This window comes from Quercus robur, chromosome 3 (assembly GCF_932294415.1).
Source record: "Quercus robur chromosome 3, dhQueRobu3.1, whole genome shotgun sequence".
Taxonomy (NCBI): Eukaryota; Viridiplantae; Streptophyta; class Magnoliopsida; order Fagales; family Fagaceae; genus Quercus; species Quercus robur.
This window is the reverse complement of record NC_065536.1, coordinates 67,891,523-67,919,132: the sequence shown is the minus strand read 5'-3', so window position 1 is coordinate 67,919,132 and position 27,610 is coordinate 67,891,523. Positions and strand designations below refer to the sequence as shown.

Genomic DNA, 27,610 nt, shown 5'->3' with positions numbered 1-27,610 from the left:
TACTACCTATTCCTAGGGTGGATCATCCAGATTACCCTAGTCATCCTCGTCTCACTTCCATCTCTTGAGACAAGTTGGCCTTACTCTTCTGTGAGAATGGCATGTTGTGGGGAGGTACCTTTAATTTCTCCACAACTAAGTTCACTAAAGGACCACGATTCCTTAATATGGTGATGACCTTTGTTCTCACTCCATGGTCACACTATAACACTATCACTGAGCCTCATGCTCGTTTTCTTCTTTCTTTTATGGAAGGTCTTTCTATAGACTTTCCTTCACACATGATAGAGTCCATCATCAACTGCTATCGTGACATGGCTACACATGATAATTTTATCTTTCCTTCAACTATCATGCATATCCTCACACACATGCATCACTATCCCTCCCTCTCCTCATTTCTATTTCATTGGTGCCATTAGCAAGGAGTCTATCCGGCGGAGTGCAGCACAACTTACTGCAAAGCGACCGCTAGTGGAGCCTTCCAATGCAGCCCTAGCTAATCTAGTAGCCCCTTCTTCTCGCCCTTCTTCATCCTCTGCTCCTTCTTCCTCATCTCGGGTCACTATCTCCCTTGCTGATATCATGGAGTAGTTTCAGCACATGCGTGTTGATTTTGGTAGTCGTCTAGACCATCTATTCGATGAGATGTGTCAGGTGAACACCAGAATCAATCGCATAGCTCGCCGCCAGTCTCGACTTGGTGGTTTTGCGCCCTCACCTTCACTGAAGCTTGCTGAAGAGTCTTCTTCTTCAAATGGTAGAGATGATGATGTTGATGCTTTTGGCTCGGAGTATGATGATGAGATTCTCAGTCATACACCCTTTGTCACTTGTGACAAAAAGGGGAAGTAGTTTTGTAGATGAGAGTAGTCTAGGTGTTAGGGGGAGAGCTAGCATACGACATACTAGATAGGGGTAGAGTAGTACTTGAGTTTTTTTTTTTAGGGAAGTAGTGAGGTTTTGATGTATTCTTTTCTCATTACATGTACCGTGGTCTTATGACCACTTTTTTACTTACATTGTATTCTTTGATATATATATATATATATATATATGAGATGATGCATGTTTTTCTTCACCTTTATCTCACATGTATTGTTTCTTTTCTATCTTTGCACACATGTTTCTTTTTGTATACAACTTGTATATTTCAAACTTGATACCTTGATGAATCTTGTTTAAGTGTTTCAGTTAAGACAGGTTACAAGTCTACTATGCCATGGTCTCTTTTCTAGCAAAGTTTTTCAAGAGTTGGTGTTAGGGTTAGACTTATGTACTTTTGTATATTATGGAATAGTTGTGTTAAGACTTCTCTCATAATTGTTTTTTTATGGTTTTGCCACGGATTGCCAAAGAGGGAGATTGTTGGTGTCATATTTTGTGTAATTGGCTAATCCTTTGACAAAATGCGCTTTACTTGTAATTTGATAAATCTAAGATAGGTTTAGTACTTCAAGAAACATGTTGTTCAAGTCAAGTATTAAATATATGAAAATTGGTTCAAGAAACAAGTGAAGAAAAGCTGTTTATTAAGTCTTGACAGACAGCTTAATAGAAGCCTGCTATCGAGACTTACTGTGAAGCTCGATAGATATCTTGACAGTAACTCGATCTATTTGAGAATTGCGATTTCAGAATTTCTAGATCTGAAATTTGGCCCAGCCTTGCATATTTGTTTGGGGTTTTTTTTCTCAGAATCCTAGACATATATAAGACTTATTTTAAAGACTGTCACATACAGATACAGAGATCAAGAGACTTATTTTCTCTGTGTGAAGCTACTACATTTGTACGCCATAAGATTTTGTAACCGAGTGCTTCCAGATCTTCATTATTGATGAAGTGAAGAACTTTGTAGTCAACAAAACTTGTTCAGGTTGTTAGAGTTAGTCACGTACTTGGAATCCGTGCAAAGGATTAGTCACAAATTGGAGGTTTGTGTATCAAGGGAAAGAAGGCTACTATATGATTAAGTCCAATTATGTATTGGAGTAAAGGTTCAACTGTAGGTTGGTATTTCGGGATAGGCCAAGGGTAGTTGGTAAGATTCCTTATACTTGTAACCACTTGATTGTTGATTAGTGGATTCTTGGGAGTAGTGACCTTAAAATCACTCAATGAGGTTTTCCCATTTGTTAACAAATCACGTGTTCAATTTATCTTCCACTGCATTTAGTTTATTTGGTGATTTGTTGGTGCTTCCATGAATATCATGTAATTTGACATAATTAATCAACTTCGGTAATTGAATTAATTAATCGGGGTCAAACTATTTTAACCCAACAAGGTCAAAGGGTAAAACTATGGCTGTTACTTTTAGTGAAAATGAAGGATTTGATCACAAGTCTAAAAGTGATCAAGAAGGAAATTGCATGGCTTTCATTGCTATAGCTGTAGTAAGTGAAACTGAGATTGTTAAGGAGAACCTTTCTGACGAGGAAATCTTTGAAAATGCTGACTTGCAAAAGGCATATAACAAGTTTTGCAAGATTGCTGCAAAAGATGCCATGAATGTTGACCTAGGATTGAGAAAGATAGAAATTCTTGAACATGAAAAGAAAAATCTCTTAGTCAAATTGTTTGATGCTAATGAACTCATAACTGTTGTTAAGATTGAGAACATGTCTTTGAATGAAAAAGTTAAAAGTTTAGAATCTAAATTGTGCGTTGCTAGAGAACAACTCGATAGGACTTATACTTCTAAACTTGATAACATGTTGAATGTTCCAAAAAATTGCGTCTGATAAGACAAGTTTAGGGTTTGCTGAAAGTGGTTTATCTTCTGTTATGTCTCCTCCAAAAAATTTTCCTGCTATATCTATACCTAAACTTGATGTTAGGATACCTGAGGAAGAGGTCCTAGCTACTAGGAGAGTTAGGGTAGATCTTAGTGAAACAAAACCCAAGAAATCTACTCATTCTATAGGTAAGAAACAGCATTAGCCTTAATGGTTTTGTCACTTCTATGGTGGAGCTGGGTATACACGCCCAAATTGTTTCAAGTTGCAAGCAACTAAACAAAAAGTGTCTGTGCCAAAAGCACAAGATCCTTTGACACTTATTCACGAATTGGTAAAGGCACTTTGTCTCTATACCAATGCTGGAGTTGATCAAGAATCTCATATGTCTAGAAACTCCAACTTTAGTCCTGCATCTAAGAAAGTGTGGATGTAAAAGACTTAACTTTACTAAGTCTATCTGACATGGTCCTTATGCTATAACGCTCATTCCTTTGGACCAAAATTTTTTTGCTTAGGATTTTATTTTTCTGTATTTCATTCATGCATTTCTTTTTAGGGTTGATAAGTGTAGGGATAAAGGCCCAGAATAATATGTTGGGCCTTAGGCTTTTGTCTGAGGACGCTGAATTGTCCAAAAAAGGGCAAATAGTAGTCAGGGGTTTCTAGTTAAAGTCTCATAAATGAGGAACGAACAAAAGGTGGTCCGAGGAAGAGCTCCTCCTCGGATATGATGAATGCAGCTCAAGTATGTATTCCAGCAACTAAGGTAACCCTCCAAAAAGCTCCAACGATAGGAACGTGTCTCATGAACATGCAAGAAGAAAGGAAACTCAAAAATATCTAAGAAAAATCTACTACCACCGCATTAAATGCACTACAGCTACTTTTCTGGTCGCATTTATGTGGAAAAGACTTCTGAACAGTGTTGCCTTGGCGAACGCAACTCACAGAAAGCCAAAGAAGGTGTCTGATGGGACAGGTACTCAAGTAAGGGCTTAGATGATCAACAAGTGTAGGATCAAGATGGTCGAAAGAGGGCTATATAACATGGGAGACCCTCCATGGGGAGGGGGACCAGAAAAAACTGAAAAAGTGATCTATAACAAAGCTTTAAGAGTAAATATTTAAGAATCAGTGTCCTCGGACCAATCCGAGAACGTTATTCCTTAATAAACTTATGTTATCTTTCTTTCTTTGGAATCAAAATCTATTTTCCTATTATCTGATTCACTAGAGCCCAATTTTCCAACCTATTCTCTACAAATTTATTATTTCGGGCTGTTTTAAGCTTAAGTCCATATTCCCGTTGGGCTAGAAATCTAAATTAGGCCCTTACAATTGGCGCCATCTGTGGGGAAGAATACTTAGGTGTTAGTGTGCACAACGTTCAACCATGGTAGGTTCAAATCCACGACAGGCAGAGTCCATAGGATCCCAACGTCAAAATCATTTTGTCAATCTCGAGCGGAGAAGAGATCGAGAGGGGAGTATGCATAGTGCCCTGACCAGAAGAAGCTAGTCACGGGGAAAGGGTCACCTCTCTCAAGAGGAGAATACCAGAGCACTGCAACTGGAATTCGACCAGCTGAAGAGAAAGCTGTGCCATGCACAGCGAAGGCAAGCCTCCTCCAACCCGAATGCCTCCCCTAACGGAGAAGAAGATGCTAGCTACAGACGAAGGTCAAAGACCCCACCCAGTGAGTCTTTCTCCTATGAAGAGGAGCACCACCACAAACGTAGGCATAAGAGCCCCCCTCGAAAAGGTGTGAGAAACGACACTATGGGCAAGGCGTTGGATCAAATCTCCAAATCGCCTTTCATGCGCAGAATTGAGCGAGCAAAACTCCCCCGGCAGTTCACTCAGCCCGCGTTTACCATGTATAATGGTAGGACAGACCTCGTAGAGCATGTGAGCCACTTCAATCAAAGAATGGCCGTCCATTCTAGAGACGAAGCCCTGATGTGCAAGGTCTTCCCATCCAGCCTAGGACTCGTAGCAATGAGATGGTTTGACTACCTGAAGGCCAATTCCATAAGCTCCTTTAAGGAGCTCACCCAAGTGTTTGGTTCTCACTTCGTCACCTGCAGCAAAGTCCTTTGGCCCCTATCTTCCCTACTATCCTTAAGTATGAAAGAGGGAGAGACCCTGAAAACATACTCAGACAGATATTGGGAGATGTACAATGAGATAGATGGTAACTTTGAAGACGTCGCCATCAGTACCTTCAAGAGCGGCCTCCTAACTAGGCATGGTTTAAGGAAGTCCCTAATGGGAAAACCTGTCACCAGCCTGGGCCAACTCATGGAACGGATTGACAAGTATAAGAGACTCAAGGAAGACTAGCAACTGGGTAAAGGAAAAGATAAGGTTATCCCTCATGAAAGGAGGGATTTCAAGTCGGACCGATACAATAACAACCGACCATGGAGAGATTTTGCTGATCAGTCAGGATCTACCAATACTTAGGCGATCAATGCAATGTTTCGAGAACCAGTGCACTAGGTTCTGGAGAAGATTAAGAACAAACCGTTCTTCAAATGGCCAAACAAGATAGCTGGAAACCCCTTGATGTGCAACCAGAACCTTTATTACCAGTACCATCAGGACCAAGGGCACACTACGGAAGATTGCAAGAATTTGTGGGACCATTTGGACCAGCTGGTCCGAGAAAGGAAGCTGAACCAGCTGTTGCACCATTCCATTGGCCAGGGAGGGGGGGCAAACAAATTCAGAACCTAGGAGGGATGATTCCTCAAGACCTCCCTTGGGAATGATCAATGTCATCTTCGTTGCTCTCGGTAGGACCGGTCCTTGTCCCTCTAAAGTGATGTTTGTAGCTCGGTTTCCCCCCGAGAGCAACAATTCGGAGCCTAAAAGAGCTAGAATAGAAATCCGATCCGTTCTGGACTTTTCGGACGAGGATAAGATCGAAACCATCCAACCACACGACGATGCTCTGGTGGTCACACTCAGGATATGGGGGTATGATGTGAAGAGAGTGTTAGTAAACCAGGGTAGCGCTGTCGAGATCATGTACCCCGACCTATACAAGGGGCTGAGGTTAAAACCCGAGGACCTAACAACCTACAATTCCCCTCTGGTAAATTTCGAAGGGAAGACTATTATTCCAAAATGTCAGATTAGACTACCCATATAAACTGGTTCAGAAGTGGTGGAAGTAGACTTCATCGTGGTGGATGCATATTTCCCCTACACGGCTATTGTGGCCAGACCCTGACTCCATGCTCTAGAAGCCGTCTCATCTACCCTGCACCAGAAAGTGAAATACCCCTCGAAAGGCCGCGTCGAAGAGATTATGGGGAATTAACCTATGATTAGGCAATGCCTTGTGGCCGCCATCTCACATCGACACGAAGCCAGTTCCTCGGCCGCTGCCGAAAGGGACTTATAGCAATCAAAAACTCTAGAGTTGCCAGCCCATGGACCAGCCGAAGAGCCGAAATGCAAGGATTTGGAAAAATTGTCATAGGTGGTGATCCAAAGAAGTTCTTTCAAGTCGGGGCTCAGCTGCCTCCTCAAGAGAAGGAAGAGCTGTTGGTATTCCTCAAAAGAAACATTGATGTGTTTGCATGGGACGCTTATGAGGCCTAGGGGGTGGACCCGAATTGCATTTGCCATCATTTGAATGTTAACCCATCCATCACTCCCAAGAAGCAACCGCCTCGGCACCTATATAAAGAACATGCAGACGCTGTTAGGGAAGAGGTGATGAAGCTCAAAAAGGCAGGGGCTATCAAGGAGGTCTTCTACCCCGAATGGTTGGCCAATACCGTAGTAGTGAAAAAAAAAAAAAAAAAAAAGAGTAGGAAGTGGCGAGTATGCGTGGACTTCACGGATTTGAATAGGACCTGCCCAAAAGACCCCCTCCCTATGCCTCGAATAGACCAATTAGTGGATGCAACGGTGGGCCATCCTTGGATGAGTTTCTTAGATGCCTTTCAAGGGTATCATCAGATACCACTTGCCTTGGATGATCAAGAAAAGACAGCATTTGTCACTCCCACTGGAAACTACCACTATAAGGTGATGTCATTTTGGCTTAAAAAACGCAGGGTCAACCTATCAAAGGATGATGACGAGAATGTTTGAACTCCAGTTGGGCAAAAGTATTGAGGTCAACATAGACGACATGGTGGTGAAGAGCAAGGTGGTGTCTAAGCACGTTAGAGACCTCGGAAACAATTTTGAAATCCTGAGGAAACATAGGTTACGCCTAAATGCTTCCAAGTGCTCGTTTCGTGTCGAATCAGGCAAGTTCTCGAGATACATGGTGACTCACAGGCATATCGAGGTTAACCCCAATCAAATCAAAGCCATTAATAGTTTACAACCACCCTGGAATCCCAAAGAGGTTCAAAAGCTTACCGGAATGGCTGCCGCCTTGAACTGGTTTATTTCTCGGTCAGCAGATAGGTGTAGACCTTTCTTCCTCTTGATGAAAAAGTGGAAGAGATTTGAATGGACCGAGGAATATGCGTTGGCTTTCCAACAACTTAAAGAATATCTATCACGGTCACCTATCATGTCCAATCCTGAGGTGGATGAGGTTCTGTTTGCTTACATCGCCGTGACCCCTCACGCTGTAAGTTTGGTGTTGATACGATTTGACAGTGGTGTACAACGACCAGTTTATTATGTAAGCAAATCACTACATGAGGCCGAGGTTCGTTATCTACCACTAGAGAAGGCCGTCTTGGTGGTGGTGCTTGGTATACGAAAGCTTCCCTATTACATCCAAGCACATACAGATGTCGTCCTGACTCAGCTTCCACTCAGAGATATACTTCGAAGTGATGATTACACGGGGAGGATTGCTAAATGGGGCACGATCCTAGGGGCTTTTGATATCAAGTACATGCCTCGTACCTCTGTCAAGGGCCAGGTCCTCGCAGACCTGGTGGCCGAGTTCGCCGAACCCCCATTAGAAGAAGTGACAGAAGCACAGCACATGGATGGAAAATCGGTTGGCATGATTTTCCAACAGGACCCCCTATCCTGGAAAGCATACATCGATGGTGCAGCAAACCAAAAGGGGTCCGGAGTGGGGATAGTATTAATATCCCCTGAGAAAATCACTATTGAGAAGTCGCTAAGGTTGGACTTCTCGGCCACAAATAACGAGACTGAATATGAGGCCCTGCTGATGGGAATGATCATGGTTCAAAAAATGGGCGGGAAGGTAATAGAGATGTTCTCGGACTTAAGATTAGTTGTTGGCCAAGTAAAAGGAGAATTTGAAGCGAGGGACGAAAGAATGCAGAGGTACTTAAGTTAGGTGGGACACCTACGATCAGGATTCAAATCTTTCAACCTGTTGCACATCCTTAGAAGTGGAAACACCCATGCTGATTCCCTGGCCACACTTGCGACCTCCTCGGCACAGGGCCTAACTCAGGTCATCCTTGTAGAAGATTTGTACAAACCTGCAGGGGTGGAGAGAGAAATGGTCCATGTTCACCAAGTCAAGGTAGGGCCTAGCTAGATGGACCCTGTAATATCATTCTTGAAGGATGACATCCTGCCTAAGGAAAAATCAAAAGCAGTCAAGGTATGTAGGAAGGCTCCTTGATTCTAGCTGTCCAAGGACCAAAAGTTATATAAACGCTCATTTTCCAGGCCATACTTGCTGTGCATACACTCCGAGGTAATAGAATTACTACTGGAGGAGTTACACGAGGGGATCTGTAGGAGCCACACCGGAAGTAGATCTTTGGCACACAGGGCCATCACTTAAGGCTACTGGTGGCCAAAAATACAAAAGGAAGCACAGGAATATGTAAGGAAATGCGACCAATATCAAAGGTTTGCGCCAAACATGCACCAATCGGGGGGAGTCCTTAACCCTCTGTCCAGCCCTTGGCTGTTCGCGCAATGGGGCTTAGACATTGTAGGCCCTTTCCCCAAAGCAGCAGGAAACAAGAGATACCTACTAGTTGGCACAGACTACTTCACCAAATGGGTTGAAGCTGAGCCCTTTGGCAAATATCAAGGACGTGGATGCCAAAAATTTCGTTTGAAAAAACATTGTCACCCGATTCGAAGTCCCTTATACCCTCATCTCAGACAACGACCTTCAGTTCGATAGCAAATCTTTTAGGAGATATTGTTGTGACTTGGGAATTAAGAATAGATAGGTTGGATGACGTGAAGAGAAAATAGGTGGAAGAGCTGCAACATGTCCTCTGGACATACCGAACCACGCCTCGCAGATCCACCAAGGAAACCCCCTTTTCAATGACCTACGGGACCGAAGCTGTCATTCCTTTGGAGACCGGCTTCCGAACGATGACCAGCTCATTCAATCCAAGTAGCAACAATGATCTATTAGAAAAGAGCTTAGACTTCATTGAGGAAAGGAGAGAGAATGCAATGGTTCAATTGGCATACTACCAACACAAACTCAAGTAAGGTTATGATGCCAATGTAAAGTTAAGGCCATTAGCGCCTGGTGACTTGGTGTTGAGAAAAGTTCTAGGTACTGCAAAGAACCTAGGGTGGGGAAAGCTAGGGCCCAATTGGGAGGGACCATACTGCATCACCTCGGTGGCTGGCATAGGAGCATATTTTTTGGAAGACTTAGATGAGCATGTAATACCACGCCCTTGGAATGTAAACAACCTGAAGAGGTACTATTATTAATAAAAGTTTCTTTTATCAATACGTCCATTTGTTGTGTAAATGTGCTATACTTCCTGTTATTCTTTTTTTTTTATAAGTGTTTAAACAGAACCTTAGTCATGCCTGAAGTCCTCGAACCAGATGCTTTGGGGAAATTAATATACTATGACATTTTTTATAAGTGTTTAAACAGAACCTTAGTCATGCCTGAAGTCCTCGGACCAAATGCTTTGGGGAAATTAATACACTGACATTTTTTATAAGTGTTTAAACAAAATCTTAGTCATGACTGAAGTCCTCAAACCAGATACTTTGGGGAAATTACTACACTATGACATTTTTTATAAGTGTTTAAACAGAACCTTAGTCATGCTTGAAGTCCTCGAACCAAATGCTTTGAGGAAATTAATACACTGACATTTTTTATAAGTGTTTAAACAAAACCTTAGTCATGCCTGAAGTCTTCAGACCAGATGTTTTGGGAAAATGAATACACTAACATTTTGTATATGTGTTTAAACAAAACCTTAGTCATGCTTAAAGTCCTCGGACTAGATGCTTTGGGGAAATTAATACAATACACTGACATTTTTTATATGTGTTTAAACAGAACCTTAGTCATGCCTGAAGTACTTGGACCAGATGTTTTGGGGAAATTAATACACTGATATTTTTTATAAGTGTTTAAACAAAAACCTTAGTCATGCCTGAAGTCCTCGAACCAGATGCTTTGGGGAAATTAATACACTTTGACATTTTTTTTATAAGTGTTTAAACAGAACCTTAGCCATGCCGAAGTCCTCGAATCAGATGCTTTGGGGAAATTAATACACTATGACATTTTTTATAAATGTTTAAACAAAACCTTAGTCATGCCTGAAGTCCTCGAACCAGATGCTTTGGGGAAATTAATACACTGATATTTTTTATAAGTGTTTAAACAGAACCTTAGTCATGCCTGAAGTCCTCGAATCAGATGCTTTGGGGAAATTAATACACTTTGAAATTTTTTTATAAGTGTTTAAACAGAATCTTAGCCATGCCTGAAGTCCTCGGATCAGATGCTTTGAGGAAATTAATACACTATGACATTTTTTATAAGTGTTTAAACAGAACCTTAGTCATGCCTGAAGTCCTCGGACCAAATGTTTTGGGGAAATTAATACACTATGACATTTTTTATAAGTGTTCAAGCAGAACCCAAGTTATATCAGGATATGTGGACAACTCTCATATGGCTGGTACTTAATTAGATTGATCCAATTGTTAGCAATGTATTGTTGTCTGTTTTTATTAAGTATAAAGTAGCAACGACACAACGCTATTTATAATGGTGATAATCCTCAAAGCATATAAAATAAAAGTGCAAGGGATTTCCGAGATTAAAAAATAAAAAAAATAAAAAAATAAAAAAATAAAAAAGACATTTCTATTAAATAAGAAGAGTAAATTACATTCAGTGACAAAGTGGCACTACAAAACTCCTAAGTACTACAAAAAGTTCCTAAGTACTAAGCCTTTGCCCTAGAAGCATGAAGGTCTTCTTGCTGGCCTGGCCGAGAGGTAGGAGCATCCTTGGCCTCAGTGTCAGCTTCTTTAGGCTCGACCTCTGCTTCTTTTGCCTTAGCAACAACTTCCTTATCCTTGGCGACATCTTTGACTTCAGAGGACTTTTTCTCCTTACCCTTGCCCTAATCTTTGGACCCCTCGGCCCCTTGACCTTGGTCACTAGCTTGGCTGGATCCCTTTGGAACCTCGGGAAGAAGAAGTGCAACTTGAGTAGTCAAAGGCTGCTCCAAGGGCTTAGGAGCAAGGGTAGAGGGAGGTGGAAGGCCGCTCAGGATTGCACGGATATCAGGGTGATAGTAGGTCTTTCCCTACTGTCTCTACTTCGAGTCTGTAGGAACTCTTGCAATGTTAAGGGCTTCAACCCATGTGGCATCGCAATAGTCCCTGCATGCCTCAGCCAGCTCCTCAGTCAGCCTGGCTTGTGTTTCCTCTACGCCAAGAGTATAGGCTGCTTGCTTCTCAGCCTCCAGTGCCTTCTTGGCCAACTGAGCTGCCTCTCTGACCTTCTGCAACTTCGCCCTCAGATACTGCGCAAGTTGCCTAGAAGTGGCCAGCTCTATCTCTATTTGATAAAGCAACTTGTGCTGGTCCTCAGCTTGAGTCTCAGCATTCTTTAGACCGGTCAAGGCACTATTCCGATCCCTCTCCGATGCGGTCAGCTTGGTGGCCAAGTCTTTATTCTCCTCCTTTGCGGCCCCTAAAGCCTTCTCGGCATCAAGGCAGAAGTTAGCCTCATTCCTGGCATCGTTCCTAGCTCTGTTGACCCACTCCTCGACCACATAAACCTCCTGGGTAATCTGCATAAGAACAATATTGTAATCCCATGTAAATAGACGAGAAAGCATATTAGTACTAAAACGAGTAAAAAGAATGAGAATGTGGACTTATCAGAGTAAGGTCCCTTTTTAGGGACAAGAAAAGGTCATGCTGCTTCAGCTTCCTCAAGGCATCCATGTCCTTGGGCAGGAGGAGTGGTTGCTCCAAGGCCTCAGCCACATGCACAGAATGACCTCTTTAATACTCCCTGACGGAGGCGTTCCACGGAATGGTGGCCCCATCTACCTCTAGCCGAGGCGACCAAGCACGCTGTTGTAGGCGCACCTCGGTTGGGTTTTGCTCTTCTCTGTTGTCCATGGATGAGGACCTCCTGTCCTTTGGATCCTTGGCAGTCTTTTGTTGCTTCGTGCCCTTTTGAGGGAGTAACTCTCCCTCCTCAATCTCTTGTTATGGCCTTTTCTTATTCATGTCTTTCATCCCGTGCAGGCCAAGATCGGTAAGGGGAGGAGGAGGAAGAGTTGGAGGGACTTGGGACTTGGGTACTTCTTGTGAAGCTGCCCCCTTGTTCCTAAAGGCCATGAGGTCTCGCAAACTTCTCATCTGGTTTAGAGCCATTCCCTCTTCCTCGGAGTCAGAGTCAATCTAGGCAATCACTAGTCCCAAAGTATTGGCTGCCGAAAGCCTGTCAATGTCAGCCTCGAATTTCGAGAGCACTATCGGCTCGCCTAGAACTTCACCTTCGTCCTCAAGGCGAAACTGGTCCATCTTGGCCAAGAGAGACAAGTGTGCAGAATCTGTCCCTTCTCTTGGAGCAGCTACTTCCTGGGGAACACGCTCGATGGGTAACTCAACAGGTGGAAGATCTCTTTAAGCTAGAAACCCTGGCTTGGAGACGTCTATTCGATTCAATCGAGGATCACCAGCCTTTATTGCCTGACCTGCGTCCTGGAATATATGAGGTAGAGGCTCGTAATCCAAAATCAAAGGAGTAGCCCGTAGTTGTCCGTCCTCGCTTACGAAAATCTCAGATCTCAGTAATTTGTTAAGGGCCGGTACGTTGACCAGACTTAGTCTCAGAGTGACGTGGTTTTTTTTGCAAAAAAGCATTCGAGGAGGAAATGATGGTTAGGTTAACAAAAACTATCATCCGAGAAGACGAAATATCAAGGAAACTAAACTACGGGACCTAATCCTAAGGCACCCCACCTAGATCCCCCGTCCGAGTTGGGCAGTGAAGACCATCATACCACTCCTCGGAGACCAGGAAGTAATCGTCCTTCATACCCTTGTTTGACTTGGGAAGGCACGATATCAGTCTAACGATGTCGGACTGGGACTTTAGATAATATCCCACACCGGTGAACTTATGGCACTCGTACAGGTGGACCACATCAAGCCACGTGAGCCCCAAGCCCATCTGCTCATTGAGAGCGTCTACACAGCCCAAGACCCTAAAGAGGTTGGGGGCACACTGATAGGGAGTCAGTCTGTGGTTAATCAGGTAATCCCTAGTTACCCTACCTATGGGAAGCGTCATTCCTCCCTCCAAGAAAGAAATCATAGGAAAGACGACTTCATTCACTTCTCTATCAGTGAGAATTCGATCTGGGGCACAATATTGCACGGCTACTACCTCCAGAATACGGTATTTGGCCTTAAAACCCTCCATACTGGCCGAGGAGTCTACTAAGTATTTGAACTTACCCATCTAAGTAAACGCAAGTGACACTAAAAAAGTCTTTCAAAAGAAAAGAGGGTCGAGGAGGCCGTCCGAGGAGAAAACAGCCTAAGAGAAAAATGAAAACTTTCGGGAAGTGAATAAGCGACACTGTAGAGAGTTTTGGAGAGTTTGAGAATTCTTGAAAGTTTGAAAGCTTTTGCAAAATGAGAAAAAAGAAGTCCTTCAGGCGCCTTTTATAGGAGAAGAAATTGAGTGGGAGTTATCTTGCTCAAACTTCGAAGAAAAAGGTCCACCGTTGGATATGCACCTCACCGTTAGATCTGGGGAACAAGGCGCCGCCTAGAGCAATCAATGGCACCTCCCAAACTTTGAAACGATAACAGCAATTATAAGGCGCGTTAAACTGTACTCCCACATGTGTAAATCAAGAAGTTAGTTGGCTTCATCTCTTGGGAATCAAAATCCCACTTTTTCTCCTCGGATGAGAGGAAAAAACCGGAATTTTGAGGAGTTATTGTAGGGATAAAGGCCCAGAATAATATGTTGGACCTTGGGCTTTTGTTCGAGGACGCTGAATTGTTCGAGGAAGGGCAAATAGTAGTCAGGGGTTCCCAGTTTAAGTCTCATAAGTGAGGAACAAACAGAAGGTGGTCCGAGGAGGGGCTCCTCCTCGGATATGATGAATGTAGCTCAAGTATGTATTCTAGCAACTAAGGTAGCCCTCCAAAAGGCTCCAACAATAGGAACGTGTCTCATGAACGTGCAAGAAGAAAGGAAACTCAAAAATATCTAAGGAAAATCTACTACCACCGCATTAAATGCACTACAACTACTTTTCTGGCCACATTTATGTGGAGAAGACCTCTGAACTGTGTTGCCTTGGCAAACGCAACTCATAGAAAGCCAAAGAGGGTGTCTGATGGGACAGGTACTCAAGTAAGGGCTCAGATGATAAACAAGTGTAGGATCAAGATGGTCCAAAGAGGGCTATATAACATGAGAGACCCTCCATGGGGAGGGGGACCAGAAAAAACTGAAAAAAAGATCTGTAACAAAGCTTTAAGAGTAAATATTTAAGAATCAGTGTCCTCGGACCAATCCGAGAACGTTATTCCTTAATAAACTTTTGTTATCTTTCTTTCTTTGGCATCAAAATCTATTTTTATGTTATCTAATTCACTAGAGCCTAGTTTTCCAACCCATTCTCTACAAATTTATTGTTTCAGGCTGTTTTGAGCTTAAGTCTATATACCCGTTAAGCTAGAAATCTAAATTAGGCCCTTACAATAAGGATTTTTTTTAGTTTAAAAAAAAAAAAAAAAAATTTGTATTGCACACCACTAAGTGTATAATTAAGGTTGGCCAATGAAATTTTCATTTCATGACTCCACCTTCCCCAACCGTTATCATTGGATAGATCATGAAATAAGTATTGGTTTAAGTCTAAAGTGTTAGTTTCTAAATATTTAGGTTTAAATGTTTAGATTCTTATTTTGTGTATGTTGGCAAACCAAGAATAAAAACATGTCTAGATTAGGTGTTAAACATTGATCAAAATTGTACAAATCAAGATTCTAGAACATTCAAGCTGTAGAAAGGAGAGTTCAAGTTCTGTGAAGCTCGATCGATCGAAGATTAGACTTGACCAATCGAAAATAGCAGATAAGTCAATTCTGCAGAATTTAAATCAGCCCCAAGTCCGCGAAAACGTTTAGGGTTTCAGTCCATCACTAATTAGTATAAAAGGAAAACCCTAATTACATTTTCAGAGCTCTTGGAAGACTTGTGAGTTAATCCTGTGATATTTGAGAGGTTTTTGTACCTTCTAACTCAACAAGTATTTGCCGAAATGAGATCTACAATCAAGAACTGGTGGAAACAAGTTGCTACTAAAGATCTTACTACTGAAGGTGATCTGAAACCTAATTTGAGTGGGATCTCAAAGTCACAAACAGGAAGTTTGTGTTCAACAAATCCAAGATAGAAGAGTCATTGGAGTCGGAGCTACTCGTGATCGTATTAGTAAGTTCTACTTGAGGTAGGTTTAGATTTAGGGTTTAAATCTATTGTAATCTTTCATTTTATCATAGTGGATTTGTTTACCTTAAAGATAGCTAGGTTAAATTATCCCCAAGTTTTTACCTTGAAATTGTTTATTTCATTGGTTTTCCTGAGTCATTATATTATTGTTTTCTTTACTTTTCCGCGCTAAGTAATATGTTTGCACGTGTTTAACCTAGATCTCATTATTAACCTAAGTAAATACTTTGCTAATTCATTAGGTTAAACTAATCTGTTTCTCAAGGGGTCTAAACAGACAAACATGAAGTTTATTAACTAGTAATTTATTTTTAATTGGCATGACACTATTTAAACTTTTAAATTTGTAATATTTAATTTGAATTATAAAATAGATTTATTTGAAACATAAAGATAATATTTTTCCAGAATTTTAGAGATATGTTCAGTACCTTTATCCTTAAGGCTTTGTTGGTTTCCAAGAGCAGGTCTTCCTGCACAATCATCAAGCCTTGATAATATATGTCATATAACTACTTACATAGATAAGCAAGAGTAAAAATTCTAGGCATCTATATATATACCTTCTTTTGAAGGTCAGAAAGTTGATCAAGCAAGAACTGCGTCTGCAAGACATATATACCATAATTCATAAGAATTAATTTGGTAATAGAAATATCATAAAATAATGGTTCAGAAGCATCTGGGTTTTTCTATAAGATATGTGATAGATAAAGTCTTAAAAAAAATGTAGACAACGATCTTATTGCGAAATGAAAATCAAAGTGATGAAGAGAGCTGAGGACAAACACAAAGTAAATGATTAGAAGAAAAGGTTAAAGAGATATAATGATTAATGATTAGAAGAGAAGGACTCAGAGATAAAACGCACCGGTATAAATTCAATGGAACCAATACTAGTTGCCCAAATATAAAATCCACTCTGTTATAAAACTCCAAGCACATATCTAAAATAAATAAACCCTCCAAGTGCATACATAACTTTTGAATACCTTTGTTGATCTTATTTGCTTCAGTGTTTGTTCCAGCTGATGCTCAAGCTGATCAAGCTCTTTTGCGCCCATATGCTCCAACTCTTCCCCAAGAAGATTTCTAAAGAATGTTAAAGTTTTAGGTGAACATTGTCTAGTACTTACATTTGCCTAGTGTACATTGCAAAATGCATGCTTTGGCACAAATGGAAAAAAGTAACTAATTAATTTACCAAAGTTATCATCATGCAAACATATTAATAGAGATAGCAGCTAATATTCTTAAGGAGAAAGTAAAGAGAGTATAACCTATTTATCCGTGTCTATTTTCTCTCATTGTCTCTTATTTTTCACTGAGTTTGCGTGAAACAAAAATCTTAAAACACATATGTATAAACAATGATGATACCTTTGTGTGTGTTGCAAGGCCTCAGCTTTTGCCTTTAGCTTCAGATATTCTTGGTAGCTGCTCTGCTAGGACATGTGAAAGCAGTTAGGTAACATTGTCACGAATCAGCATGACAATATATATGCGGAGAGGAAAATCATTCACATAATATGGAAAGTATAATCAACAAAGAAACTATTCTTTTCCTTTGATGTGACATTAATTAATGCATGAGTTAGAGAAAGAGATTGAACTACCTGTGTGTCCTTTGCAGGCTGGTTTGCCTCTAGTGTTGCATAACTACATCGCTGATACTTCTCAAGTGTCCTAGCCATGCTGGAATTAAGGCAAAAAAAAAAACAGTTGACAGTGAGGCTGCTAAATTAAAATAACTAGATAGGTCGCTTTGCAGCGAATAAAATGCTAGAAAACCCTTTTATATATGAAAGTATTTAAAATCTAATTTTCAAGTTTGTAAATACTCACAGATGAACGGGCAACAAGTTACGGATTTGAATCCAAACAATAACAGTCAGGAATGGGCAACAAGCCTAGGATTACATTCCATTATGTAATGTAAAAACAAAAAACAAAAAAACAAAAACAGAAAAAGGCAAATAAAGGTGAAAGTTAAAAACCTAGGGTAGATCAATGGTATCTCCTTTATGCAAATGAAGTTTCTTTATCACCGAGTAAAGGACATATGACTTACATTCTGCTCTCATAACTCCAAATAAAAAAGTCATTCTTTTTAATAGGAAGTTTGTAATGTTTCATATCTAACTTCAAGCTCCATTCATATCTTTGGGGCTTAGACCTAAGACCTATTGATAAGGACCCAACTTGCGAGGTCATCCCTAAATAAAACTGGAGACCATGTATGATGTATCAACCAAGCCAGCTTTAAAACCAAGCCGTTTTTGGTCAAGCAATGCGAAAATGTGGAATAGGAGAAAAGTTTCATATATATATATATAGACACACACAAACCTCATCTTTTTGTTGATCAAACCACTTTGGCTAAAAGTGAGAATATGTATAATTAACATATGGTGGGGGAATTTGAACCCAAGTTTTCCTCCTAAGGGAGACTAGGCAATGCCATTGAATCATAAAACTCTTAGTGAGAATAACTATAATTGAGATATCCAAATCACTTCCAAGTCAGGAAAACAAATAGAATTATTTAGGACTATCCACGCGGCCCGCCAACCCACTCAACCCGGCCAACCCGCTCGCATCCAATCCGCCGCCACCCAATCTGACAACTCTGGCGGTTAGATGCGGGTTCCGAACTCACTAACCCAACCCCACACGAGTTGGTTGTCGATTTTTCGTTTCAAAACCCGTGACACCCGACCCGAACCAAAACCTTTATCCTTTCCGGCAAATTATTATGAATTTCGGACCAAATCTGAGGAGATCTCGTCGAGATCCATCGAGAACTGGTCCAGATCCTTCAAGATCCAGCAAAATCTCACTGTTATCCAACAAAATCTAGGCTAGATCTCAACGGATCCAACCAAATCTTGACGGGTCCGGCCATATTTTGGCCAGATCTAGACAGATTCAACCAGATCTAGCCGGATCCAACTAGATTTCGACCCTGGTGATAAAACACGAGACCAACTCGAATCAACCCGAAACTGACGAGACCTAAATTGAAAAATCCGACTAGATCTCATGGTCGATTTCGGGTCAAATTTTCATCCACCCGCCACATTCGGGTCAAGTCCAGGTTGGGAACAAACCCAACCCAACCCGACTCGTGGACAACCCTAGAATTATTGGAGGAATAACACTTTACGGAGACTCTAATTTGAGTTTTTTGTTTTAGAAGACTAATCTGAGTAATTAATATAATATATAGGAACAGTGTACTTGATCCAGAAACTTAAGTCAATAAATTTGGGATTAATTATGTTATATTAACAACTCATTATTGTTCCATAAAAAATAAATAAAACAACAACAGAAAAAACAACTCATTCTTGTCATTTGTATTTAATGTGGAGCTTCACTACTTAACCAATAGCAGTACTCTCATGTGAATATTACAACAAAAAATCGTTTTTATTTATTTTCTTTTATTATCCGTTAACTATCCCATTCTAGTTCATCTCCTCCTCCATCTCCGCCATCTTGGGCTAGCCCTGTGCCTAGGCCACTTAGGTCATGGCCTAGTGTCCCATACTAGAAAAGGTCCCCTAAATATGGGGCACCAAGTGATAATTTTTTTTTAAAATATGTTTTTTTAAGTATAAAAAATGTTAATTATACATTTGTTTTCTCCACTTTTAAGAAGACTTAAAAAATTAAGTAATACTAGAGATAATACAAATTTTATTACATAGTTCTTCAAATAGATATGTCACCAATCACAAGAAGAAATTCAAATAGAATAATACTAGAGAAACTATAAATTCTTATGCATTCCCTCTCCCCTTGTGTCTGTTTATTTCTCAAAAATAAAAAAATCTTATACATAGACTTTATAAATTGATGTCATAAGAAATATAATTAATATATTTCAACAACATAATAAATGCATGTTTGAATTATTTTTTTGTGATTGATGATACATCTTTGTAAGCCTCATATTGTAAATTTTATAATATCACTAACATCATACATTCAATTACTTATTTATTATCTTCTTGAAGTGGCACAAATTACAATCATTATTACATCAGTTTGTTAAATTTTTGTATTAGAATTTGTTATAGCTTTAACAATTTTTTTTTTAAAATCATGAATTAATAGAAATCTAGCTTAATCACTATTAAGTGAATTAGTCATTTAAAAAGAAAGAATAATATATTTTAAAAAATTTTAATGTCTTCCATCACAGAGGTCATTTACTTTTCTTCTTCTTTCTTTTCTTTCGTTTCCTTTTTTTTTTTTTTTTTTTTGAATTGGATATTTGAAACTGAGTCATGTGTAAATTTTATGTATGAATACACATACATACATGTGTAAGTACATGTTATAAGTGAAGAACAAATAGATATAATATATTGGAAAACGCTAGAGCTGTGGCAAATATTATAGCATAAAATTTACAAATTTACAAATTGATTAATAAGCTTCAATGACTTAATAAATGATTTTTTTTTTTTTTTTTGATCGGTGACACATCAATTTATAAGTTCTATGTAGTGAAATTTGAAGTATTCCTAACATTACTCCAATATATACAAGCAAATAAATTAAGAAACCCCTTGACTTGACAGATACAATCCTAAAACTGTAGGAAATATTCAAATGCATTCAATCAGCCAAACAAATATACCAAATTATGTGGATTAGATTGCATAAGCATGTGAGTATGTGTTGTGCAAATATATTCTGAGTCTCACATTTATCAGTGTTTATCAAGTCAAACTAGATTATATAAGAAATCACAAGTAATTCCAATTGTAAATTAATTAGTCCTTCTAGGGTCTAGCGCAAATGTGGCTATTCTACGAGCCATAACAAGTCTGCACTTATCATCCAATAAAAAACAAGATTCATTTCAAACCATAATAAATTACACTTTAAACTCCAAAATTTAGAGGTATCATCTAATTAAACCCAAGACTTTCAAAAATTTTGATAAATCTTATACCAGTAATGGAAAATGCCTAAAGTGGTTATTTGCAACAATTGCATCCATTATATATGAAACTATGAATATTATTTCACTTCAACTCATTTAATACGGAGTCATTTTGTTTTAGGAATTTTCATTAGCAACATTACCCATAATGGGTTTATGATATGAATTAAAACATATTTGAAAATACAGAGGTTAGCTTGAAACTTATAAAAGTGTGTAATTTAATTTAAAATGAACAATAAATTATGTGGTTTAAATGTAATTTACCAAAAATATTATATCCCCTTCCCCAACCATAAAAATCTTTTATATATTCCATTATATAGGAAATGCTGCATTCAATTTGGCCGCCCAACATAATTTTCTGAATCCGTACTTGTGGGAGAAACTAGAAAGCAATGATTGGTTGAGAAGCTTGTGGAATTTACGAATAAATAGTAGAAATTATTCTTTACCCCCAAACAATACTCTCTTTACACTTATCTTTCTAAACTATAAGAATGCACACCTTATCTCTAAATTATACTTCCTTCTACATTTACCCGCTAAACCATTAGAATACACGCTTTACCCTCCTAAATTATGACTCATTGTACATTTACATCCTTAAAATATGGAAAAGTGCTACATCCACAATATTTTCACAACAAATCATAGGTTTTTAGTTATTATTGGTTCTAATTTGAACCTACCATTTGTCCCACCAATATCAACCTATATGCATTCTTGCATGGTGACTTAGTTGAGGATATTTATATGTGTTTGCCACCTGGTTTTCACAGCAAGGGGGAGCAGAATTTGGTATGTAAGTTGAACAAAAGTCTTTATGGCCTCAAGCAAGCTTCAAGGCAATGGTTTGAAAAGTTTTCAAACACTATTATGCAAATGGGGTTTGTGCAATCTAAGTCAGACTATTCTTTGTTTACTCATACTCAAGGAACTTCTTTTACAGTGTTATTGGTTTATGTGGATGATATATTACTGACTGGAAATAACCCTGACTGTGTTGCTGGTTTGAAGAAATTGCTTGACGACAGGTTTGGTTTGAAAGACCTTGGTCCACTAAGATACTTCTTAGGACTTGAGGTAGCAAGAACTGATGAAGGTATCAGTTTAAACCAAAGAAAATATGCCCTTGAAATTTTAAAGGACACTGGATTTCTTGGTTCTAAGCCTGTGAAGTTTCCTATGGAGCAAAATTTGAGATTGTCTAAGTATGAAGGCAAGCCACTTGCAGACCCGGGTTAGTACAGGAGATTAATTGGAAGGCTGTTATATTTAGCTTTAACAAGACCTGACATTACCTATGCTATGTATAGGTTAAGCCAATTTGTCTCACAGCCAAAGGAACCTCATTTACTAGCAGCTCACAGAGTACTACAATACATAAAAGGGTCACCAGGGAAGGGGATTTTCTTTCCTAGCAAGACTAATTTGCATATTAAATCCTTTTGTGATGCAAATTGGGCTGGATGCCCTGATACAAGAAGATCTTTGACAGGCTATGCTGTGTATCTAGGTGACTCACTGATTTCATGGAGATCAAAGAAGCAAGGAGAGGTTTCAAGGTCCTCAGCAGAAGTTGAGTATAGAGCAATGGCTAGTGTGGCTTGTGAAATAACTTGGTTTTTGCAATTACTCATGGATTTAAAGGTTGAACACTCTAGGCCGGCCATGCTATGTTGTGACAATCAAGCAGCATTGTACATAGCTGCTAATCCAGTCTTCCATGAGAGGACTAAGCACATTGAAGTAGACTGCCATCTAGTTCGAGATAAGATTTTAGAGGGAATGATTAAGACATTTCATGTATCAACAAATGCACAAGTGGCTGACATCTTTACTAAAGCTTTAGGCTATAATTCCTTTACAAGATTGTCTAAGAAATTAGGATTAAAAGATATATTTGTGACTAAGAAAGTGAAGCAATCATCTCCAGTGCAAGTCACTGAGTTTGTAACGGAGCCTAAACGACAAACTAAGCTAAACGGCAAGAAGAAGATTGTAGCAGAGAAGCAAACAACAGAAGAACAATTAGTTACAACACGTGCCACATCACGTGCCAGAAAGAAGCAGTAGTGCATTACAGCTGTCACACGCTTATTGGCAGTTTCCTAAGTTGGTTAAGTAGTTATTTTGGGCGGGAAGTCTAGCCCTTGTTTCTTGGTGTATATAAATAGAGTTGTTAATTATGTAGAAGTTAGTTTTTCATTTTGTAAACCTTTCAATCAATGAGAAGTTTCTAGTTTCTTCTAGAATTCTCTTTCTTTATACTATAACAACCTGTCATTTAAAATTTGTTGTGAAAATATTATTGACATAGCATTTCTCTATCCATTTTACACTTATCCCCATAAATTATGAGAATGTACATTTACTTCCCTAAACTATTACTCATAGAATGAAGTACAAAATGTTACACAAATAATAGTTTAAGGGTAAGTTTGCACTATCATAATTTATGGGGTAAATGTAAAAAAATGTATAGTTTAAAGGAATAATGTATAATTTTCCTGAAAAAATACAATGAACTGTTGAGCCATGCAAATAACCCTCCTCTTGGGGACAAGGGACTTTGTTTGCACCCAAATCTACCGGTTAATGAGTGCAATTGCAACGTAAGCGATTGTCATGAGTTGGTTTTTTTGTTCCACTTATCATTCTTTTCCATGTCTGCATGCAATGGTTAGTCACTCACAAGTCACAACAGATTACAAGAAAACTAATAATGATTGAGGCGATTTTATAATAAAGTGTAAAATGAGATTCTTTTTAATTTGTTTAAACGTTACAATATCATTCAAAACTGAGCAGACCTCTAGTACAAACAAATTCTCAATAGAACATTCACATCAAATGTAGTAAAAAAAATTTAGCTTTTTGTACTAAAAAAACTATTTTATTTATTTTAACACTCACTTTAAAATAATCATAAATTAAATCTTTTATTTTTTACATACAACTCATTAAAATAATATAAATAACCCAACGTATTAATTTCTCTATAAGGTCTCTCTCTCTCCCCCTTTTCAACCCTAATAAATGAATTAAATAATGCTAGCAGAATACTACAGTAGTGTACTACAGTAGAAAATCACTATAGCCTGTTGTCTTTTAGCTTTACAGTAGTCTGCTACAGTCGCAAATCAGTATAGCCTGTTGTCTTTTAGCTTTAACACCTTTGATATAAGCTGTATTTTTATGTTTGAAGTGCTAAAAATAATTGTTCTGTGGTTTTACAGCCACCACTGTGCTCCCATAACAAATTACCACTTGTCCCCGACACTTAAACTGTTATGAACGAATCATTTAATCATTATTCTTTCAGACCTTTAACATCTTGGACTTGCCAAACTATTGGATGTTTGAGGGTGACTTGGTCAAACACTCTCCGAAAAATATTGCTTTGTTTTGGTCATTCATGCACTATGATGGAAAATAAACAAAGCACAGTTTTACATGACAATAATGTTGCTTTTTGAGACAACAAAATATGATGAAAATGAAACGCCATAACTATGTTGGATAGTGTGCCAATGGAGAAGAGAAAAGACAAAATTTTGAAAAGTTGATGAAAGTTGAACTTGGAAATATTATTCATTAGTACATGACTATGAGATAAATTAGAAAAAGAAAAAGAGACCATATATAGATATAATTATGCATATAAAGTCTAAGAAATATTTTGTTCAGTGAAGAATATATAGATATTGTACGTCCTTTAGTTAAAAGGTTCTTTTGAGTGCCCTTTGTTCAAGCAATAAAATTCAAGGAACTTCATCTTATACTCTGATATATTTATGAAAGAAATGTTTAACTAGGAAATTTTCTGACATTCCTGCCAAAATTATATAAAAAATTTAAACATCACAAATCACACGAGAAATTTCATTTACATAAAGAATTTCAGAGATATTCATTAGAGGGATATTCTTTTTTAGTTATATAACAAACTTCCATTGACAAATGTAAGAGCTCCCAAAACAATTATAAAAATGTGGCTGTTCAAACTATGAATTTAGTCACAAAATTTTTTATTTTTATTTCCACAAATTATGATGAGTATATAATAAAAGTTATATCATTAGTGGACTCATGCAAAGTCAGGTCATTTTGAACCAAATTTGAAATCTTAGTAAGTTAAAAAATGATTGTAAAAAATTGTATTCCTAGCATTTTTCTTGTTCAAATTATCTTTGCAAATCCTAACAAAATTATATAGCCAGCATCCAATATTGAACGTTGAGGACTCTCTCAATGGAGGTAGAGATTGATATAAAAAAAATGTAGTGCCCATATTTTTTTTATCAAATTTAGAGAGCTCAACATTAGGTTTTCAAGAAAGAACTTGCAACCATATTGTGGTAATCATTAGTGGGAGATATTTCTAATATACATAAAATTTAAGACATTTGATTTGTGGTTGAACTCATGAATTTATGCCACGTAGGCTTTAAAAACCTAACAATTTTACATAACATTATTCTAATATACATCTATAATAAAATCAAAAACGATTAACTTTTGGTTAAATTCATGAGTTTGTGCCACATGAAAGCTTTGGAAGCCTCACAATTTTACACTTCATTAGTTTAATATTTTTTAATTGAAATTAAATTATATTCAATATTTAAACTCTCCTTTGGGCGTAATATTTGGTCTCAATAAAAATTTAAAAAAAAAAAAAAAAAAACTCTCCATTAAAATCCCAGTTTACTATATAATATATAATCTCATATATAAACAAAATCTTAAAAAATGTCTAATATTAAAATATATAGTTTCATATATAAACAAAGTCATAATAAATGTCTATTAATAACAATAAAAATGCTTTCAAAAAATAATGAGAATCATAATTATCAAATTTCATATTTAGATAATAGAAAAAAAAAAAATATATATATATATATATATAGAGAGAGAGAGAGAGAGAGAGAGAGAGAGATTATGTTAAACTTGGCCACGCATTGCAAGAGTTGTCAACTAATTAATGAATACATATTGCACAATCATTCAGAGAGATTAAAATTTGCATCCAAAGCTCTAAGTCCTTATTTCTTCATATTACTTGGAAACTTATCCTATTGGCCTCACAAAAATTGATGACCTTTTCTTTTTTAGGTTACCCTTTTTTTTAGATAAATTTTTTAGGTTACATTTGAATATATGTAAGTTAGCTTTAAATATGAGTCGAATTAGTTTACTATTATTGAGAAAGAGGGTTAAAAACAATAATTCAATAATTATGTAGATTTTTTAATCATTAGATTGTGGAGAACTATTTCTCCTAATAAAAGAAAACGGTTTATGTCATTCAACTATAAGGTTTTTGACAATTTCCTTTATTAAATTAAAACCAAATCTCAAAATATGGTAATTATACGGTCGTTATCCATAATAATAATTAAAAGCTACAAAAAAAGTAAATAAATAAAGGAGGAAAAATTTATAATATTAGCTTACCATCGAAATTGAAAACCATAATTTTTCAATGATAATATCATGAAAAGGACTTCACTTATATGACTCAGATCTCACACAAACTTGAAAAACCCAGATAAAAATTTGGCAACATAAACTCAGGACCAAACAAATTACCCCTACATGACCCATCTATACATTTCAACTACACATATCACCATCAATGACCAAACTAACTAACATATATTACACAACACACAACAATTACTACAGTTCAAGCTCATCATCCAAATCAATAACCCCCCTAAAAAAAACAACATTAAACATTAACAAAAGAACCTATAGAAGATGTATATATCTATATATACAGTATACACACAGACAATAAAGACATAAATATAGGGATAATACAAATAAAGATAAAATATATATATATATATGTACCTAGGGCCGCTGCAAAACTCATAGAGCTTGCCACTGTTGGAGAAGATGATGAGGGCAACTTCTGCATCACATAGAACTGAGAGCTCATAAGCCTTCTTTAGCAGTCCAGTCCTTCTCTTTGCAAATGTTACTTGCCGATTTATTTTGTTCTCAATCCTCTTTAGCTCCACTCTCCCCCTTCCCATTTTTTTTATTATATTTTTCTAAATAATAATAAAAAAAAAATAAATAAAAATCTATAAAACTGTACTCTCTCTCTCTCTCTCTCTATATATATATATATATGTATATATGTATATTTTTTTGTTTCCCTTCTTTTCTTTCTTCAACTTGCTCCTTTTAGGCTTTTAGGTTTCATCTCCTTCATCTTTAAGTTAAGAACTTTCTCTCTTTGAGTAGGTATTAGGTTTAGTTTCGTACTTGAAAGAAAGTGAAAAGGTTCTGCATAAGGACGTGGGGTGCTGTATTTGTGATAATATATATATATATATTTTTTTTTGTTCTTAGTAACAGTTTTAAATTATATTTTTAGGCACTATGTTACAGACTTGATGTTTTGTTTGTTTCACTGATATGAGGTCTTTTTAAAGTAGCTAGTCTTTTTTTTTTTTTTTTTTTTTTTGATAGGAAATACGTAGCTTCATTGCACTAAAGTAGCTAGTCTTAAATGTCACCTTTCCCAATTGAAATGACTGCATTGCATTACATCGCTATCAAAATTAGGCAATCCAATGTCTTTAGGGGTTTTACGTGTCGAAAAGCCAATGGAGAACTTGAGTACTATGTGTTCTGTTTGTTGGTGATAATACTCATGCCATATTAAAGAGTGTAGCTAGCTAAATGTGAAGTACTTGTCTGCATTGGTGGCCACGTGAACATATATGGAATCGCTTCTAAAGTCTGAATCTGGTCAAAATCAAAGAGGATTATTTGATTTCTTCATAGATAGGTATCAATTATCATTGGATGTATCCTAGTTTTTTTTTTTTTTAGGTAATTATTAGAGATTTCTCCAAAGATGTGTTTTTTATAAAAAATTTTGTGTATTCAAACTTATATTATTGGTTCACTTGATCCTAAAATGTTCTTTTTCATAAATAAGTATAGTAAAAGTTTATTAAGATTTTCCAAAACTTCTTAATGATTTTGTCTAAATGATATGTAACAATTAGGAGGCATGCAGATAAAATTATATTCTCTGTACAATTAGCATAGTGTGATCTTGTAATTTGAACCATGTTATATGGAAAATCAAGTAAATTAAACTTGTGTCTATCTCAGAAAATTCGATTCTATAACCGTTTATATCCCCATTGAAATATTATGTGGTG

At 37.5% G+C, this 27,610-nt stretch overlaps 1 protein-coding gene across 2 annotated transcripts in view; it reads right to left on the bottom strand.

Annotated features, from left to right (window-relative positions):
- The window catches only part of LOC126719058 (MADS-box protein CMB1), a 37,227-nt gene extending 10,498 nt beyond the window's left edge, over window positions 1-26,729 (bottom strand). For both annotated transcript variants that reach the window (XM_050421608.1, XM_050421609.1), the window contains exons 1-6: window positions 26,280-26,729; window positions 17,068-17,146; window positions 16,832-16,893; window positions 16,444-16,543; window positions 16,015-16,056; window positions 15,883-15,924 (exon numbers count right to left, since the gene is read on the bottom strand). In XM_050421608.1, the coding sequence (XP_050277565.1) occupies window positions 15,883-15,924; window positions 16,015-16,056; window positions 16,444-16,543; window positions 16,832-16,893; window positions 17,068-17,146; window positions 26,280-26,464 (510 nt within the window). In that variant the 5' untranslated portion in view covers window positions 26,465-26,729. The remainder of the gene's footprint in view (window positions 1-15,882; window positions 15,925-16,014; window positions 16,057-16,443; window positions 16,544-16,831; window positions 16,894-17,067; window positions 17,147-26,279) is intronic.
- Window positions 26,730-27,610: the final 881 nt, after the last annotated feature.